The 20,090-nt window shown below is 41.8% G+C and overlaps 1 protein-coding gene across 5 annotated transcripts in view; it reads right to left on the bottom strand.

Annotated features, from left to right (window-relative positions):
* SIK2 (salt inducible kinase 2) overlaps positions 1 to 20,090 on the bottom strand; it is a 127,949-nt gene that overhangs the window by 43,017 nt on the left and 64,842 nt on the right. For 4 of the 5 annotated variants that reach the window (XM_075909426.1, XM_075909423.1, XM_075909424.1 and 1 more), the window contains exon 4: positions 19,628 to 19,789. In XM_075909426.1, coding sequence (XP_075765541.1) covers positions 19,628 to 19,789 — 162 coding nt within the window. Of the gene's footprint in view, positions 1 to 379; positions 6,804 to 19,627; positions 19,790 to 20,090 lie in introns of those variants that run through there. The other variant, XM_075909425.1, reaches the window with a different exon arrangement.

Genomic DNA, 20,090 nt, shown 5'->3' with positions numbered 1-20,090 from the left:
CTGCATGGATAAAAAGGGAAAAAAGGAACAAAAAGATTGTTTGCTGTTGCTTTCAAGTGGGGGAGGGAAGGAGGAGAAATTAGTGCTCTGTAGGATGCTGACAACATGTACACAGAACCTCCCGCTGCACTTTCTTGGTTCCATCGTGCACTGGAAATCTAACCCAGAATGCAAAGGGGCAGCAGGAACAGTGGGATAGCTACTCACAGTGCATCACTGTCAAAGTCAACAGTAGCCCCGTACTGGGGACACACAACATGGAAGTCTTGCACACAGTCCACCTACAACTTTACAAAATCAGGTGCTAAAAAAATCAATCTTCATAAATTTGACCTTATCTCGTAGCGTAGACAAGGCCTGAAGAAGCATCAAAACTTACTTAACACAAACATAAGAGGAGCCATACAGCGTTAGATCATCTAGCCCAATATCTTGTGTTCCAACGGTGGACAATAAAGTGCTAGAAGACAACACAAACTGGAAAAAAACCGAGAGAAAGTCCATTTGCTCCACTCTCTCACAGTTACAGTCATCATAGCAGTTACATGTATCAGTAGGTATAAAAGCATTCAGTGTAATTTTTAAGCTGATGTCCCTGGCAGGCATTGACTGGTGATTTGGACTTTGTCTCTGGAAAGGTTGCTTTTGCATAGCTATTAACTCTGACTTTAAAGAGAGCAGTTATGTGCCATGCACCTTGTCCGTGCATGTGCAGTGGACAGCCAGTTCTTTAACTAATGAATTACTAATTCAGGACAGCAGGGACAAAATAGACCCATGCTCAAAGTGCCACTAAGTAAAGAAATAAAGCAACGTGTAGGGAATGTTGTGTGTCCATTGCCACAGTACATGTTAACCCTCTAGCTGCTTGACTTCCATACACACATTTTCTGAACACCTTCAACACTGAACACAACTGATCGAATCTGCCTCTCTGCTGTTACTTCTAGCCTTCCTTTTTTTCTCCCTTTCCTCTGTCCACGCTTCACCCCCTTTCTAATTCATTCATACGTGGCTCAGTGCCTTCTACCATATTCTCTTTTATCATTCTCCCTCTTCCTCCTACACAGTTTCAAATTCTCTCTCTGAACCCCTTCCTTCAACAAAGCCATTCAGTGCTCACACACACCGTGGAGTTAACTATTTGATCAAATACTTTAAAAATAAACCTCCACTGCAATGCTTCTGCTCATTGCTTTTGAAATTCTGACTCCACTATGTCAGAGAAGGTTTTGACACTGACTTCAGTGGGGCCAGGATTTCTCCCTTGCTTTGTGAGGGAGATTTTTTTTTCCAGATACCACCAGAAGCATTAGGTCCTTGGGCCACGGACCATTCTGTACGGAGTAAAACACTGTTGGCACTTGAACAAAGAGGAAGAAAAACTCTGAGATGAAAGGGATAGCAGTAAAGGGAGTGGGATGGACGTATTTTTTGTTTAAAAGCATTCCTGACAAAACCCAGCTTCAATATTAACTAGTGGGCTGTATTTCTGTAGGAAACTAAGGCCTGGTTGTGACATGAGTCAGGGTACAATCTAGACTGTTTAATAGTTGTGTTTCCATTGTTCTCCAATCTGGGGTGCCTTTGATATGGCTTTACTTTGAGAACTCACAAGGCACATTTTGTACAAAATTTATCATTCTCCAATAAAAGGAGTAGACTATACAGACTGTCATGCTGGTCTACATTAGAAAACTAAGTCAATTTAACTATATTAGTCACGTGTGGAAAAAACCCACACCTCTGAGCAGCATTGTTATGCTGACTTTGTTCACCAAGTAGACCGCTCTAATGTGATTAAAGAAGTAGCTACTGCCTCTCGCAAAGGTAGATTATATACACCAACAGGCGCATATCTTCCATTGGTATAGGCAGCATCCACATTTACGCACTACAGTAGAGCAGCAGCCAAGGTGTGCCGCTGTAGCATTTTAAATGTAGATAGGCCCTGAGACATGTAACATTAGCAGGTCACAGGCAATCTAAGGCCCACTATCCCATGTACCATTCAAAACAACTCCACGTACACTCAGTATTAGTCTAACTTGGTATTAGCCAATTTTAGCATCTCCCTGAAGTAATGATCCTGTTCATTTTTTCACAGAATAGTAAGTCATATGATAAAAGATTTCAGGTTATATAATTTCAGGTGATAAAGCTTTCCCTTCTAAGTAGCTGAGCTTTTAATATGTAACTATACACTGGTGTGACTTGAGGAATTTTGTGAAAGTCAACAGTGTTGATATACAGTAATCAGGCTGTTGATTTAGTCCTACCAACTGTTGAATACCTCAGAGGCATGTGAATACCATGTGGCCGTGATCAGCAGATAGCTGCACTGATAAACACTGTGGTTAGCAGACATTATACAAGCACCACTGATATCAGTTAATTTTGCTCTATTTGCACATATTGTAGTATGTTTGGGAAAGAACTCAGCTCTTGCCTCACATGACCTGTGCTAAAACCATTTAAAGACCTTGTAAGTCATAAGCACAGCAATGCAGTATGACTGTTACCTATATGAAAACACAAGCTAATTCCACAGGAAGAGGCACTGGCTCTTCAAAGTAAAACTAACTTATTCTTGATCTGGAGTGGCACATATGTGGTTAGACCTGCAAGATTTATTTTCAGTGTAAAGATATGTGCATTTTGCTAACAGAAAGCTACAAGATGCCCTAGGGTGTGTCTATATTGTAGCTGGGAGTGAGCCTCCCACACTGAATAGACAGACAGAGATCCCCCGCAAAAACTTCTTGTGCAAAAGTGCGTTCACAGTACAAAAGCGCATCGCAAAAGCAATGTGCTTTTGCGCAAGAGAGTGTCCACACTGCATGGACACTCTTTTGCAAGAAAGCTCTGATTGCCATTAACAGAATGGCCATCAGAGCACCTCTTCAAGAACTTTTGCGCAAAAAGGAGTTATTCCTCGTAGAAAGAGGTATACCTACACCGCAAAAAGCCCTCTCTTCTGCCGTTCTACTGTACATTTTCTTGTGCAAAACATGCTTGAGGTGTGGACGCTCTGCGGGTTTTTGCACAAAAACCCTGTAGTATAGACGTAGCCTCAGAGTTTGTTTAATTGTCTCTATGTACTATAACACATCAATCAAGTGTGGGTTTTTTTGATGAAATTCAGCAGAACCAAGCAGAGAGGCAGAATAAAAATCTTAGTCAATAGGTCAACACAGATTTTTAAACAAGATTTCTGTAAGATCAGGGTAGTTGCAACATTTTTCATAGCGTAGATTACATCTTAATATAAAGACTGTCTCCTGGGCCCCCTACACTCCTATTAATGACTGTGTAGCACCAGTAGCAGCTACTGCTATTACTTGTGTATAAAGGAACATCCGCAAAATATTCAACTGTTTTGCTGTCTACTAATTAAATATAGTAGCTGGGAATAAAGAAAGCTAATGAATGCCATGTGGCCAGTCAGCTCTCTGTAGACCACAGTATTGGAATTATTACAGCAGGAAACATGTTTTAAGGTGATGCAAAAATAAGTAAATATTCACCCAGTATAACTATTCAAAAGGGAATTTATCCTTTAAACTGGTCTTTTACTATGGCCTGTTTTGTGGCATATCTGGTCCACATGAACAGTTGAAATGTGTAGTTCAGTCATACTACAAACACAATCCCTTTAATTTCTTACTTGCCTTATTCTTCTCCTTCTACTCTCTCACTGTTATCTTGGGTTTGATACTAGACACAGACACAGGAAGTAAATGTCTAAATTAACTTACACTCAGACTAGTTCTGAACTGACCTTACTCCTGATTAAATGAAATTTAATACTATAAAAGTATTATAATTCCTTCTAGCCAAAAATTTCAGAAGCATTTATTATTGAGCTTGTCTGCCTTATAGGGGTTGTTTGGAGAAGTATCCCTATTTTACAGGTAAGGGATTTGAGGCAGAGATTAACGGTCTTGCCCAAGATCACACACTGAGTTAGTAACAGCTTAGATCAGAGTCCATCACGATAAATTGCTGATCATCTCCTACGCATAAAGCGGAAATCAGTGTCTCTCTCCTTAGAACCTTTGTCTGGATATTCTCAAGCGCAGAAACCAAGTGATATTCCTGAAATGCTGCTTTGCTCCACCCACTTACACTTAGATTCTGTTTCATTAAGTGGATTGTGGGCGACCTTTCTATCCCCTCTGATTCACATGATATGCTCAGGGAACACCACACTCCAATGACTTCAACACCTGAGGACTCAAGGAGAACTGCCAAGTCCAGTTTCCTTTTATAAACATTAGCCTTGAGCCTTTTTGCTTAGCTGTAACCACATGATCCAACTTTCCCTACCTATTTATCATTGTCTCATGCAACTCTCACAAATTTATTTTCTTTTTATATAAGCCTGTTAGCAGCAAGATAGATGACATATAAAATGGCATGACCCAGACTGACAGAAGGACAAGATTAAAGGTAAGCATTTGACGGCATTTTTATTAGTAACCAAACACCACCAACCACCATCAAACACCTTAGAATTTGTTCTTTGATACTGCATTAAGTCACCCCCCCTCAGATTAACTGTAGTCAACATTCCCACCAATAACAAAACAAACACTAGACACATCCCAGGGTTCTCTTGTTAGGAAACAAGAGTAAGATGTCAATAGATGGGCTGCCTTTGCCCCTTCTTCCACAATGCCCTGATGAATGGACTGCTCTCCCTCAGCTGATCCAGAAGGCTACTACTGCCTTCATCTCTATGCTGCAGACTCAACCTCTGTCAAAATGTCTACAAGAATACAGTCAGCTAACACTGGTTAAGTCAAAGGGGTATTTGAGGATTATGGCTTTTTATTGTGTGTGTAGGAAAATGTATAGATTTCAATTGTGTTTTATACTGCTCTTCTCTATTTCATATACTACTTATCTTCTTGGATAGCACTTCACATGACAGATTGTGTATCCGTGTGTGTTTGAACAGCCCTAGTACACAGGTGGCTCTACCAGAATTCAAATACTAGAATATTTTCATTTTTATGGAAGAAAACAATTTGCTCTTGCTTCAAAACTCTGCATGTGCAAACACTGTAGGGGTTCCCTTCTATTGGTATTTAAGTATTGGATTAGGTATATAGCATGAGCCATCTTGATTATAAATCAAACAGACCATCTCATAAAACTGAAATGTAGCATAGGGTGGATTGACCATTGCTAAGAACCTTGGAATCAAGATTAGATTTCTTTCTAAAAGATACACTGTAGTGGAACCACAAATTACTAAGTATATGCAGAATTACTGGGTAACATCCTATAGTGTCTACCATGAGAGAAGTCAAATTAGATAATCACAATGCCACAATGCCTTTAAAATCCATGCATCCATCTGTTGGTCATTACATATTAATCATCTTCTCTGTGTCAGTGTTGTGCACAGTATTGTCAAATGGATAGAGGTCTGCAGAAAATATGGGAAATGTCCATTATTTTTATGAAGTGTCTATGGGACTTCATAGTTTTCCCTCTCACTGTTTGTTCATTGCTGCCACTTTGCTAGGAAGGGGTTCATTTATTTGCAGGGGAGGAGGGATAGCTCAGTGGTTTGAGCATTGGCTGGCTAAACCCAGGATTGTGAGTTCAATCCTTGAGGGGGCCATTCAGGGATCGGGGTAAATCTGTCAGGGATGTTACTTGGTCATACTGTGAGGACTGGACTTGATGACCTCTCAGGTTCCTTCCAGCTCTATGAGATAGTTAATTGTATAATATAATATATGGAGATATACCTAACTGAATGCAGGTCCTATAGACATGTTAAGGGACCTGCTGGATGTGGATGGACAATTATGTCTGACAACAATCCCTTTGCTACCTGAACCCAACGGAGGAGGGCACATATGTGAATGTAGCATGACTGGGACTCACTCTGGAGGAAAGAGCTAAGATGCTAGTGAGAGGGCAATATGAAGTCTGCTCTTCCAGCAAATGGAGTAATTCAATCTGGGACCAATGGGCAGGGAGAGGGTAGCTGGACTCAAGAAAGCGCTGTTTGACTGTCTTGCAGGTCAGGTCAAAGGGTCACCAGAGGCATGTAAATTAGACTACCTGACATAGTCAATGAAGCCAGGATTTAAACATCCCCGGCTTCATTAAAATAAAAATGGCCACTGTGGTGTGCCGGCTCAGCTGATCGTCGGCACAGCGCAGCAGCAAAGACATGGATCGGTCGACAAGAGAAGCCTTTGTCGACCACTCCCTTATGCCTCGTGAAACGAGATTTACAGGAGCAGTCGACAAAAGCTTCCCTAGACATACTCAAAAAGAGTACATCTGCACAGCAAAACACTTGTGGAAGACAGTCTGAGCCCAAGTCAACTGATCTGGGCTAGTGGGGCCTGCGTTGCAAGATTAAAAATGGCAGGCTAGATATTTGTCAGCACCTGGGTAGATATTTGTCTGTCCCTCCCCTTTTGTTGGGTTTCAGAGTCTCCTCTCCTGCCAGAAACTGCCTGTCTTAACCCAGGAAATGGGATTCACTGCCACTTGTTTTTATTTTTTGGCTGTGTTGATGTACCCAGAGAGACTCACCTAACTAAGCAAAGAGGAAATGGCAAGTTAGCGGAGAGAGATGCTATTTGGCATTGCATTACCACTTTCCTGAAATACTTTATTCAAGTTCACAAATAACATCTTGTTTTGAAAAGGCTTTACTGTATCACTGCAAACATTTGCTGGTTGCATTGCTCCTAAAAAGGGAAATCTTCAATGTGTCCAAGTTCATCGAATCACTTCAAGGAGTCACATTGAGAAACAGGTGCTGAGGCCAAGTATTCAGCCTTGGAGTCACAAGTATCTCTTCTTTAGGCAGAGGTCCTGGGTCTCCCCTATCACACACACTTCCAGAAAAAGCATATAAAGATCAGAGGCATAGCATGTATTGTGGATACATGACATCATTATATTTTGAAACCATGCAAAAAACTAGACAAGCTGGCCTGAAGGCACCCAAGGGGAGTGTCTTTTCAATGGCCTTATGGTACACTGTTAGCTGGAAGGGCAAAGGATCAACATCAACTTCAGCTGTATATCTGAACACAAAGAACAGCGTATAAAATTCACACTGCAATTTTTTTTCTCCATCTCTGAGACCAAACTATAACAAATAAGTTGTGATCAGCACTTAATAAAAAATACAGGTTGAACCTCTCTAGTCTGGCAATCTCTGGTTCAGCAACATCTGTGGTCCAGCATCATTTTATTTCGTGGGATGGCCACTTATCATGGGTGTGGCCAAGTTTCCTGCGGTGCCATAAAGTTAGTTTACAGCCACCCGTCCTAGCTCTCAGCATTCTGTGCTGTTATTTAGTTCTAATTTGGCCCTAAAAGTCTTCTCAGAGCCCAGTAAGCAGTGGAAGTGTTGGTAATGCTGCTAGACAATATTGACCTCCTGTGGTGCGGCAAATTCTCTGGTTTGGCATTGGTTGGGTACTGAGGGTGCCAGACTAGTGAGGCTCAAACTGTAGTATAAGGGAAAAAACAAATAAACCCAATCACTGTTTCTCATTTGCCTTATTCCTATCACAGCCAGATTTGTGTTGTGAAATGTAATTCACTTTAACACAGTTTTTCTTCACACATTATTGGCTTAGCAACCTTGACAATACTTCAGGGGATGTGAGGCAATTTCTTCCCTCGGAAGCATTTTGCCATCTGTATAGGTGTCATTAAGTCTGAACTCTCCCCTCATTTATCTTGAATTTGTCAGATCAGCTAAGATCTCACAGTTTAAGCACTGCAGATACATACCAGTCTTTTGCCAGAACTGCAGTATTATTCAGTTGCCATATTAAGAATTTTCTATATTAGACCACAAGTAGTTTCAACAGGGTAAAATTACAGTGAATTGTCTTGCAGGAAAATTTACACGGTGCTGTTGCAATTTCTAAGGAAGGCAAAAATTTAGCCTGGTCTGCACTTAAAAATTAAATTAACCTAGCTACGTTGCCCAGGGCTGTGAAAACTTTCATGCCCTTCAGACTGTCAGCCTAAGCCCTAGTGTAGACACAGCTAGATTGGATATCCACCCATCTCCTGCATCTTGGAAAGCTGGATTAACTACACTGATGAAAAATCCTCTTCTGCTCATGTAGGAGAAGTCTGCACGAGTGCAGCAGCACGGGTAGCGTAGGCATAGTTTTAATTTGAAGTTTGTTCTTTTTAATTCATTTAGACTATGTTCTGATGTGCTAGCGGTTTCCACTCTGGGTACTTACTGGAATATGTTGCTAAATTCATATAATTTCAGGCTCTAAGATTTCCAAAAGGTGCCAGAATGCCTCCTGCCAACCTTGGCTTGAAAAATTTACATTAGTCATCTATATCAATTCAGAGATCCATATAGGAGATTCTCTTGTGTGCAGTGCTAATATTTCAGTAAGCATTTTAATGAATTCAGGAAAGAATACAGATAGGACCAAAGCTCTGTAGATCTAGAGACAGTTAAAATAAATGTTACTTAATTGTAACATGGATTTTCTGAATAACAAAAGATACAGGACCTTTACATTGGATTGGTCATGTGTAAAAAAATGTTTCTTTCAGGGCATGATGGATTTTCAAAAATCTTGAAGTTCTCCTCTCTCAGAATTCTAAAGTATTTACGTTACATAACCAAATACATTATGTTTTTGTTTACTATTCACTAAATCTACACCAAGAGCAAATAGGCTTTATAACTACACAGCATGGCCCTTGTAAGTCTCTAATCTCCTGCTACCCATTTGGTCAATAGCATCGCATATCCAGAATTTATACTACCCCAGATGCTTAGACATCCTGTGACCAAGTGGTCAGGGTAGCAAAGCCTCTTCTCTACAACAGACAAACTGGGATATGTGGGGAAGTTTGTGTCATGGATAGAACCATTGTATAGATCCATCAAGCATATCTCTTGATTAATGGTAGAAAATACCAATCGTAAGAACAAGATTAGACGGACGAAAGTGTCCACTATTTCCTCTTTTATTTGGGGTCACTCTAGAGCCATTAGCTTGCTAACTCCAAACAATTCCCAAGGTTTCTTTCTGAACAACACTGAGCATAGAGTTGCCATGTACACACTGGTTATCACCTAGTCTACAACCTCAATTCCTGCTTCAGTTTCTGAAGGCCACAAATCTCTCTCTGATTTTAAAGTAAAATGTTGAAAAATAGTATGCATTGGTAAGAGGGTACAGCCCAAGTCAGACACCTACTAGCTCAGATCTTTAAAAATCTAACAGATTCCACTGTTTGGATAAGTGTCATGAGTTCAGTGTCAGCTCTCGGGCTATATCTTTGTAATACAAAAAAAATATCCCTCATTTTATCTTCATTTCTATATTTTTTCTAATTTTGAAAAATAAAACCTACATATTAATACCATTGTTAAAAAAGGTATTTGGACAAAACTACACAGATTTAGATAGATTTAAGGTATACTATGTTGCTTTTTGGTTTGCTTTGATAAAAGCATTGGAGTGACCAGCATTCAAGTAAATATAAAAACAAATAATAGGTTTTCCTCCATTTCTAAGTTTTTGTGTTTTGTAATTGCTGTTCCACTACAATCAGACATCATCCTGGATCAAAGATGATCCCTTTAATATAACATGAATTTTGTTAGTATTTCTTGTTTCAGATCTAGCAATCAGATTTAAAGACTATTAGTGTTCTCCAACAGAAAACGTTCAATAGAGCATATAAAATCCTGAAAATCTTAGGAGGGTTGCAATTGGACCTGCTATAAAGGCAGAGATTATACTAAAGAGTGATCGTTATCTTTTTAACCTTTTGCCTACATCAGGGGTGGGGAACCTCAGGACTGGGGGCTGGATGCTGGTGCTTCAACCTCCCACTCCGTAGGACTAGAACACTAAATCACTAGCCTGGGTCCCCATAGTCTCTGGTGTGCAAGGGGAAAGTCCTCCTCCTCAGTCAGGGGCCACATAAATGAGGGTATACTTGTTTTTTTGTTTTTTGGGTGCAACTAGGGCTGCCAGATGGTTTAACAAAAAATACCAATCTCCCCCCCCACCCCAAAAAAAAACCACCAGGAAAAAAATCTGTTGAGGAAAAAAAAAAGGGGGAGACTATAGTTGTTAAGCAAATCAGGAAAAAAATTTGTAGAGGGAGGCATCATGTGGTCAGCTCCCAGGTCTCTGCTGAAAGGGTCATGTGGGCCAGAGCAGCACGCACCTGGCAAGTGCTCCCTCCTGCCCCCCCCTTTGCTACGCCTCTGCCACGCTCCTCACTCCCCTGCCCCCACTAGATGCAGCAGGGAAAACTGTCCCTGCTGGGCTTCCGTCCGAGGGAAACAGGAAATACTGGAATTTTCACGTCTGGTATTTTCTGTTTTTTTTTTTAAACTGGATGGGGGACCCGAATAACTGACAGTCCGGGTGAAAACCGGACACAGGGCAACCCTAGGGGCAGCTCCTGATTTTTCTGTGGGTCAGCAGCCACCTACCCCAAAAAGGCCCATCACCCCGGCCTACGTCTTTGCTTCAATTATACAATCATTTACAGCCTTGTTCTTGGTATAAATTTTATGTTTGTGCAGTCTGCAAATTTTGGTCTGAATGATCTTAGCATTTTGCTTCTTTTCCTTGTTACATCTTTAAAATAATAATAAGCTACTTAAACGAAAAAACAATCTTGATCTAAGAAGTTCAATTTTAGTGTTTACATTCATTAAATGAGGGTCTGTTAAAAAAAAAAAACCCACAATGGAGTCAGGCTTTAAACCAATTTTCAAACTTAGAAATGGAAGCCATTTCCCTGAAATAAGAGATTCTCTTACATTTTTTCTTTACATCCAACATTCTGAGGTGGGCTGTAATACACAGCTTTAAAAATCCTCCTGCTTCAGAGCAAACAGCTTCAGAGATAAATTAATCCACTTTTTAAAAACTACCAACAGAATTCAATATGCCTGGCTTCGTGGAGGCATACGAATCTTTTGTTATGATGGTAATATGAGTGAAGGAGATAATTGTGAGGTGCTGATAAAGGAAAGGTATGAGTGCGGTAGAAACAAACCTGACCCACTTCATGAACTGAATACTGATCAGCCATTCTGACGTCAATGCATATTTTACTGTCCACCAGCAAGACAAGCCAGCAGTGCACTCTACTTCAAAATAATAGTCACTCCTACCTGATTTGGTTCAACCACAATTGCAATCAAGTTGATGTGATCTCTGTAGATAATCAGCCTATAAAAGATCTTAATCCAAGCTCTCATAGGTTGGAAGGACACAGAGAGATTCTCATTGTTTCATCATAGCTCATTTTGCACTGACCTTTACAGGGCGCATAGATTTTAGTTGGTGCAGCCAGAGTGAACAATCACAAGCTACGCTCTGACCTTCAAAGACCCTTCAAAATCAAGTGAAATTCTAAGAATAAAATTAGTTTGACTTTTTTCTGAGGCAAACAGTTTCTGGTTAGAAGAAATCAGATTGTGTGGGTTACCCTTACAAATAATGCAGTGTGTAAATCTGAAGGAGAAGGCCTAGTGCAGTGGCCCTAACCCCATCCCTGTGGATGCAGGCATGTTATCTGGTCAATACAGAAGGCCCTTTGTTTTCAAATTTTTACCAGAAAGCTTGTCAGGTTCTATAAAACTAATTATTTGGTTTTCACTCAAATTTTAGCACACTCAAGTACATGACAATACAGCTTATGTTAAGGAAATCCAATATATGCAGGTTTGATGTTAATAAATTAGTGTAAGTGTATATACAAGTCTGTATTTTAAAGTAAGGAAACACACAATATAAGGAAAGTACTTTTAAAGTACAGAAGCTTCAGGGGGGTAGCTGTGTTAGTCTGTACAGGGTACATTACACAAAAAACAACAGTCTGGTAGCACTTTCTAGACAAACAAAATATATAGATGGTATCATGAGCTTTCGTGGCCACAAAAGCTCATGATACCATCTGCGTGTTTTGTTAGTCTAGGAAGTACTACCAGATCATTTGTTGTTGTTTTGTAATTTGTTAAATGTACAGTTCATGAAGTCAACCACAGCATTAAATTCTTTACTTTCAATACTTCTCTATCTGTTACAGGCAGTCCCCGAGTTACGCAGATCCGACTTATGTCGGATCCGCAGTTACGAAGGGGGTTTGCTCCATGTCTCCCTAGTCTGCTGGAAACCAGCAGACTAGGGAGACAGGGAGCAAAGCCTCTGAGGACACCGGGAGCGGGGCAGCCGTGGCGCGTCGGGGCTGCCCGCTGCCCGCGGGCTCTGCGGCTTTGGTCTCCCGCGGCTATCCTGTTGCCAGTGTCCTCCGAGGCTTTGCTCCCCATCTCCCTGGTCTGCTGGTCTCCAGCAGACCAGGGAGACGCGGAGCAAAGCCGCGGAGGACCCGGGTGGCGGGACCGCGGTGCGTCTCGGTCCACCGCCCGCGTCTCCCTGGCCTGCTGGGGGGGGGGGGGGGCGCAGCTAGAACCCCCCCCCCCCAGCAGACCAGGCTTTTCTCCAGACGCCTGTGGTAGAGCAGCTGGGGCGCTGCCGGTTGGTCCCGCAGCGCCACTCTGGGCGCTACTGGACCAACCCGTCAGCACCCCAGCTGCTCTGCCCCAGGCGTCCTGATTCAGCCGCTGCTGGTCAGTTTCAGCAGCGGCTGAATCAGGACGCCTGGGGCAGAGCAGCTGGGGTGCTGCTGGGTTGCTCCAGTAGCGCCAAGGAGCCACGCTACTGGAGAAACCCAGCAGCACCCCAGCTGCTCTGCCCCAGGCGTCCCCAAGTCAGCCGCTGCTGAAACTGACCAGCGCTGACTACAGGAAACCCGAGGCAGAGTTGCTCTACCCCGGGCTTCCTGGAATCAGCCGCTGATCAGTTTCAGCAGCAGCTGACTTGGGGACACCTGGGGTTCTTAAGTTGAGTCTGTATGTAAGAATTGGCGTCCAGATTGAGCCTGTTGAAACTGATCAGAGGCTGATTCCAGGAAGCCCGGGGCAGAGCAACTCTGCCTCGGGTTTCCTGTAGTCAGCGCTGGTCGGTTTCAGCAGCGGCTGAATCTGGATGCCAGTTCCGACTTACATACAGATTCTTAAGAACAAACCTACAGTCCCTATCTTGTATGTAACCCAGCCTGTACTTTTCTTCCATCAACCGAGATACTTCCCAGATGATGTTACCTTTTTACACCCATTTTCAATTTTTTTTGTAATGAATGTAATATGATAAATTCCCTGGTAATTTTAAATAAAATAAAATTAAATTGGAGGGCCTTGTCAACGTTTGTTATTTAGGACACATTTTGAGTTGGGATTTTTATATTTATATATCTTACATAAAGACCCCTGTAGAGAAAAATTCCCTGGATCTCTTTGCATCATTTTTGGGACCAACTTTAAAGCAAAAACCTGTAACTTGCAGTCCTACCTTTCGGGGAAGGGGATAGCCTAAGCAGCAAATGTGACAACCTCACAAATATTTCAGCCTACATTCTTGGGAACAGGTTATTTGGGGCTGAGTGTCTTCATCATTGAGCTGAACCATCACAGAGGGCAATGTTACTATTTCTACATTTGACTGATGTACATTCCACCATTAAAAAGAAAATGTTTCAGAATAAGAACCCTAAGAAGCAGATTTACCAGCAACTTAACTAGTGAGATACACCAGCAAGCTACGGTGAAGCATGCAGCTGGGCAACTGACTGTTCTTATATGGCAGAATTGGATGTGTGGCTGGATTTCCTACATGGTAGGACTGACTGGACCTTCCCTCTGTGAAAGGATTAGTATAAAAAGTTCAATACTATTACAACAGAAACACTCTTGCAGTTAGATATCAGCTGGGCCTGGTTTTCCTCTGATCAGCTGGGCCTGTTTTTCCTCTGACTTTGCAGAACTTGCTCTCAGAATAATTAATTGCTTTAATTTTCTGTTTAAAAAATGTACATTATTTCATATCAAAGAAGATCAAGCTAGGGGAATTGGGCTCCTGGCTGCCTATGTCTCTTCTTCAATTTGAGGACTAGAGGCAGTTAAGAACACAGCAACTTCCATCCATCTGAGCAAAACAACCCACTGGGGAAGGGAGAAAGGACAAGGATCTCTGACACAACATATCACCATGCAGTCTGGGGTGAAGTGCTGGGTGAAATTCACTGCTTATCCCTAGAGGCCTGGACGGTTACAAAATTTGTATCCACATCTGCAAAAATGAGTGAAGCTATCTGCATCCACATCCGTGGATGTGAATACCTGCAGATATAAAACGAATTTCCATACATTTGCACGGTTCTAGACAGGGATGATAACGGGTATCCAGTCAAATGGTTAACAGGTAATGGTTAACTGTCCCTGGGAGCAGCCTCTCGCCCACGACTGAGACTGCTCTAGCCTTGGCGGACCCCCCCGTGTGGGGCTGCAAGCTCCCAGCCCCAGCAAGGTGGGAGTTGGCAACCCCCATATGGGAAGGAGTGGGTTGGGAGCTGTGGCGGCAACTGAGCTAAAGCAGCCCCTACCTACAGCAGGGCTACTCTAGCCCAACCCCAGTGGGCAGGTCACTCCAGCATTGCTGGAGCAGCCCTCACATCCACCGTCCCTTAAACAGTTAAACAGTTAAATAATTAAACAGGATTTTACATTCCTAGTTCTAGATACAAAATTTGTATCTGCATCTGTATCTGCAAAAATGAACTGTGGCTATCCTCATTCACTTCCGTGGATCTAAAGTGGATATTAGCACATTTGCAGGGTTTTACCCATCACTTTGTGGAATAAATGAAAGAGGTGACTGGGCACCGATCACTATAATGTTTCTGACAGCTAGGGTTGCCAAGTGCCAGGTTTTCAACCGGACAGTCCGGTATTTTCTAATTAAGTTTTATTATCATGAGTATCAGTACATAGTTGCATACTGCCTAGCTGGTAGATATGCTCACTCTGAGTGACCGTGTCTACCAGCCAGGCAGTACACAACTATGCAGTAGACAGGATGGGGCAGGGGCGGGGCAGGATGGAAGCCCCTGGCCAGACTCGCCCATGCATCCCGCTGGGACCATGTGCGTGATGGGCAGCACCCCAGGATCTGTGCGCACCCAGGCCAGCCCTGCTCCCCCTCCCCGGCCAGCACCGCTCCCCAGCGGCCGGTTTCCCTCCCCCCCCAGTCCTCTCCCAGCCAGCCCTGCTTCCTGCCAGCCGGTCCCCTCCTACCTGATCTCTCCCAGCCAGCCCCGCTCCCCCTGCCCCCCTCCCGGCCAGCCCTGCATCCCTCCCAGTTGGTTCCCCCAGATCTGAGCTCAAGTGTGTCTGGTATTTTTTTTAAACCATCAGGTCCCTACTGACAGCTGACTGTCTTCTGATTAGCTATCACTAGAGCCACTGCTGGACAAAGGGACCACCCGGAGTTTGACAGCTCTAAACAAGAATCAGAGTACAGTATATGAAAATTGTGAAGTGTGGGATTAGTTACTGTGGATACTTATCCAGAGGACAGCACAGTAAACAGCATTATGACAATGATAATGCTACAGAAAACCCAAAGAGATAGGACCTTACATAAACAGTAAATGGAATTGACTAATAATTTTATCATTTCACCTTGCTTTTATTTGTTGAATTCTGGAGAATTCATACTGTGAAATTCCCTATGCTAGAACAGCCAATGTCTCTCTCTAATAGGGAAGTAACAGGATAACCATTTACACAGTTAACTGACAAGCCCAAGCTTATTGGACTTATAAGTTACTGTGACCAGTTACATGCAGGCTCCCACAGAGCCCGCTGCCACCCCATACTGCTAGCTCTGTATCAGAGGCAACAACACAGGCCAACAGCCAGCTCTGAGAGCTGGCTGCCACCCCACACTGCAGATATGCGTAAAATGGTCAGGGGTTACACGGTTACCCAATTACCCACTTTTTAACACCTCCCTTATCTCTAACCGTTCCTTGGCTAACAGGGCTCCTGGGATGCCTCTGAAATAGTGTTTTTGCGAGTTGTCATGTTTATGCTGGAATGTTCAGGAAGATAAAGACCTTGCTTCTCTGCCTTGTTAAGGACATTTATGAAAAAGAGACCTTCTTTGAATACAGCATAACCTTCAAGGCAGCTTAGGCCCCTGGGGAGGAAATCTGAAAAACAATCATGATGGAATATGGCAAGCTATAGTAGAAAAGACTGGCAAAAAGAAAAGAACATGAAGGGTGGGCATGGGGAAGAACAGGAAAAGAATTCAAATTCGTGAGTGGCCTTGGACGTGCCTTTGTTTTGGGTAGAAACTGCTAATATTTCATAAAGAAGCTTAATTGTTCTTGCTATCTTAAACCAATGGTGACTGTTATATCCCCAACATTCATGGAGATTTAACCTAACTATAACAATAAAGATTCTTTCATTCTTTTTTTTACTTAAAATGTCCTCTATTATGTTTAAAACTGGCAATCAGAAATATCCTACCAGTGGCATGGAGCAGGCAGTCAGTCTGTGCAGGCATCACACGTTGAAGTTAAATAAACTAAAACCACTGAAAAGGGAAGTGTAGCTTACTACTCAATGTTTAAGTTTTAAATCCACAAGGAAAGAGAAATCAGGAATGTTCTAAATGGTATAGATGTGGCTCAAAGAAACTTTGAAACTTTGCATTTAATGGTAGTATGCTGCATATCAGATCACCAGAATTTCCTGACAAAATCTTTGTGATTTAAACAAAACAGAGGGGCAACCCCTTTCTTTGGAGCATACTTCCCATTATCCTGGCATGTGGTTAGAGTTCGGTCTGTCTTTGCAAAATCGTAAAGGAACACCTATACAAAGCCCCCCTTTCTTATTTTATCTTTGGAACCCTTTGGGGTTTACCTTTTATACTGCCACAAAGATGTGTGACAATGATCAAGACGATGCATAAAATTTCATCTTTCAACTTTTGTTTTTTCAGCTAGAGAGAAAACGCTGTTCTATAGAGCAGTGGTTCCCAACCTTTTTTTTATACTGCAGACTAGCAAACCCATTCACAAACTTTTGGCAGACTGATAACAATGCATTTACATATCTGCATATTCATTATGCAAATCATCTCTGCTTTGTTTTCCACTATTACTAATCAGCATCTTCTTCTTCTTCATCATCATCATCTCTACTGAAGTATATCCTGTAGATATTTTATGCATCATTTCATTACTGCCTAGAAGCCACCTCTAAAGAAAACCCATTTTTACATGACATGCACTAAAATAATCTTTCCCTTTCTATCATATCTTCAATGGCACTCTCATTCATGGAGCAGTTCACTTCTAAAAGGTGATGCACAATTTCTGTTTTTTTTTTTTTTAAATTACGTTGTTTTCCTCCTTTGCTTTTTTTGGATAAAGGCTTGGAAGGTTTAAGAGATTTTCCTGATTGCTTTACCACCACAGAAACATAAGGAATATTAAGTCTGGTTCTTCCCAGTTTTGTTAAAGGGTCTCAGGGATATTTACTGGAAACTCTAATGTCTTTATTAAAGGAAAGTGATAGAAATGTAGCCGTGTTAGTCTGGGGTAGCTGAAGCAAAATGCAGGACAATGTAGCACTTCAAAGACTAACAAGATGGTTTATTAGATGATGAGCTTTCGTGGGTCAGACCCACTTCCTCAGATCAAATAGTGGAAGAAAATAGTCACAACCATATATACCAAAGGATACAATTAAAAAATGAACACATATGAAAAGGACAAATCACATTTCAGAACAGGAGGGGGATGTGGGGGGGGGAAGGAATTTATTAAAGGGTGAATGTACTGAAACTTTAACAAAGGCTTCATTTACCAAAAATTCTGTTAAACCACTGAGGTTAAATAGGTGTTAATTTGATTAAAAATCCCTTTCCCTCTTAGCCCTTCACCTTTCATTCTCTTGGCTCTTAGGATGTTTCCATTTCACTGGTTCTTCAGCCATCAGAATCTTCCAGCGAAGACAGTGTCATAACCAGGGTATGGGGGGGGTTGACCAGCACCTGGGGACTAAGGGGTTAACTAGGTCTCCTGTCCCTAGCCAGGTATCTGGTCAGCCAATAACAATGCAGGTAGGGATCTCAAACTGGGACAAAGGAATTTTAATCTTTTCCTTCCTTTGTCTGGGACAGAGCGGTTTCTCCCAAGTAACAGGGAGATGGGAGGCCCATCTCTCTCCAAGGAAGGATGGACTTCGGACAAGGTGTAAGTAGGGAAAAGTTTAGCTAGTCTGTCAGGTTTTATTGTGTTCTGGTTTGGGAATTGGAACTGAGGTTTGTGCTGTTAAAATGTTTTTTTTCTTTAAAAGTGTTTTTTCTCTCTTTTGTAACTAAGTTTAACCCAGGGCCTTTTCCCTGAGTATCTAAATTAATTGGTGGCTCTTTCCCATCTAGCCACTTCAACCATGCTTGCAACTGTAGTTTTTTGTTTTGATAATAAAAGTTTGTTTTCTTTTTCTAATTAACCGTTATTGGTTGATTCCTGAGTCCTGGAAGGTCTGTCTGACTGAGGGGTCAGCTATCTCAGACTGCAGCTTGTTTTTCCTCTTTTTCAAGCTCTTTTGGGGTAAAAAGAGCTTGAGGTACCCCGGGGTTGGTTTCAAGTGTCCACCCCTGTTTGTGGGTTCAAAAGCACTTGATGGTGGCAGCAGATTCCCCGAAGTCCAGGTATTAGGATTTTGGAGGGGGAGGTTTTTGTACTAAAGCCTGTAGAGACAAGGTTTTAGGGTGCTCTTGTGGGCCCCCACTTCTGCATTTGTCGTGCCAGAGTGGGGAACAGCCTTGACAACAGGTCTTGAATTTCTTGTATAAAAACAAATAGAATCCTCTATTAATTATTATTATTATTATAATTATTTTAAGAAAAACAAATCTTTCAGGACACTTTCTTTATACTTCATAAAAAGGAACAAGCCAATTTAAAACAAAAAATTGTTGAGTGCATTTGTAACTTTGAGTATCTATGCATTTTCTTGTCAGACAATTGGCAATTTTACTTCACTCCCAACAATTCCCTACTGAAGAGGCTCTTTTTCCTCCTACCTCCCTCACACAGCTAGTGCGAATGACAAAAGTTCAACACTTTACCAAATCAGGGTGTCACCCAGCCCTTCCCCATGCAGAGCATCAGGGATAACAACAGTCTGGAAGGATTCTTGGAATTATAATGAGGTAATAAACAGCAAAATTATCCCATTGCATATAACATCTGCTGTGTCTAAATTTATTAAAATGAAATCATGCATGGTAAAAAAAATTAATAGGCTTCCATTTTGAGCTTTCCAATGTTGAAAGAAGTTATTTGATTATTTCTGTTTTAACCTGCACATCTGGTAGTGTAATGAGGTGTCAGGACACTACAATGAGCCTTCTTACCCCCAACCCTTAGAAGAAAAATACCACACAATTCTACAAATTAGTTCCATTTTCCTGGAAACAAAAAGGAACTAAACTAGGGGTTATTTTTAGTTGGTGTTTATTGCCGACAGCACAAATTACCAACAAATGCAAAATGATGAAATATATTGCCCTCTTTTGCCTTTCCACTTCTTACTGTTAGTGGAATCTCTTGAGCAACCGCAATTGATTTGTTGGAGCAGACCAGGAGCTATGGGAACAAATAAGGTATTATTCAGAATCAACTGTATTCCAAGTACCTGCTATTTTGATGTTCATATTGTTGTCGAGAAGAAGATTTTCAGCTTTGAGGTCACGATGCACAATCTTTCGGCTATGACAATATTCCACCGCTGAAAGGATTTGCCAGAATTTGCGCCTGGCCTCAGGCTCGCTCAGACGGCCATGGTTGGCAAGGTAATCTATGAAAATAATGCATGTTTCAAGGGAAATGTGATAACCTTGTGATTAAAATAATTTATTTCAAACATTTACCACACAAAAATAAGAGGATGTTAGCAATTTCAGACATCAATAGTTATTTACCCAAGCCCCTCTGCCAAATGGCTTCAGAGTCTGAAAAAAAAAAATGTTGTGCGACATAGCTCAATAGTCCCTTTCTCCAATGTGGCGTGCTTTGGTTTGATATTCCCTTGTCAAAAAGAAGAACTATTTCCATGGAAACAGAAGGACAGCTGCAATAAATTGGCTTCCATCACTATA

The sequence above is a fragment of the Pelodiscus sinensis genome, chromosome 26, assembly GCF_049634645.1.
Source record: "Pelodiscus sinensis isolate JC-2024 chromosome 26, ASM4963464v1, whole genome shotgun sequence".
In the NCBI taxonomy this organism is placed as follows: domain Eukaryota; kingdom Metazoa; phylum Chordata; order Testudines; family Trionychidae; genus Pelodiscus; species Pelodiscus sinensis.
Note: the sequence above shows the minus strand (reverse complement) of the source record. Positions and strands in the feature narration are given on the sequence as shown.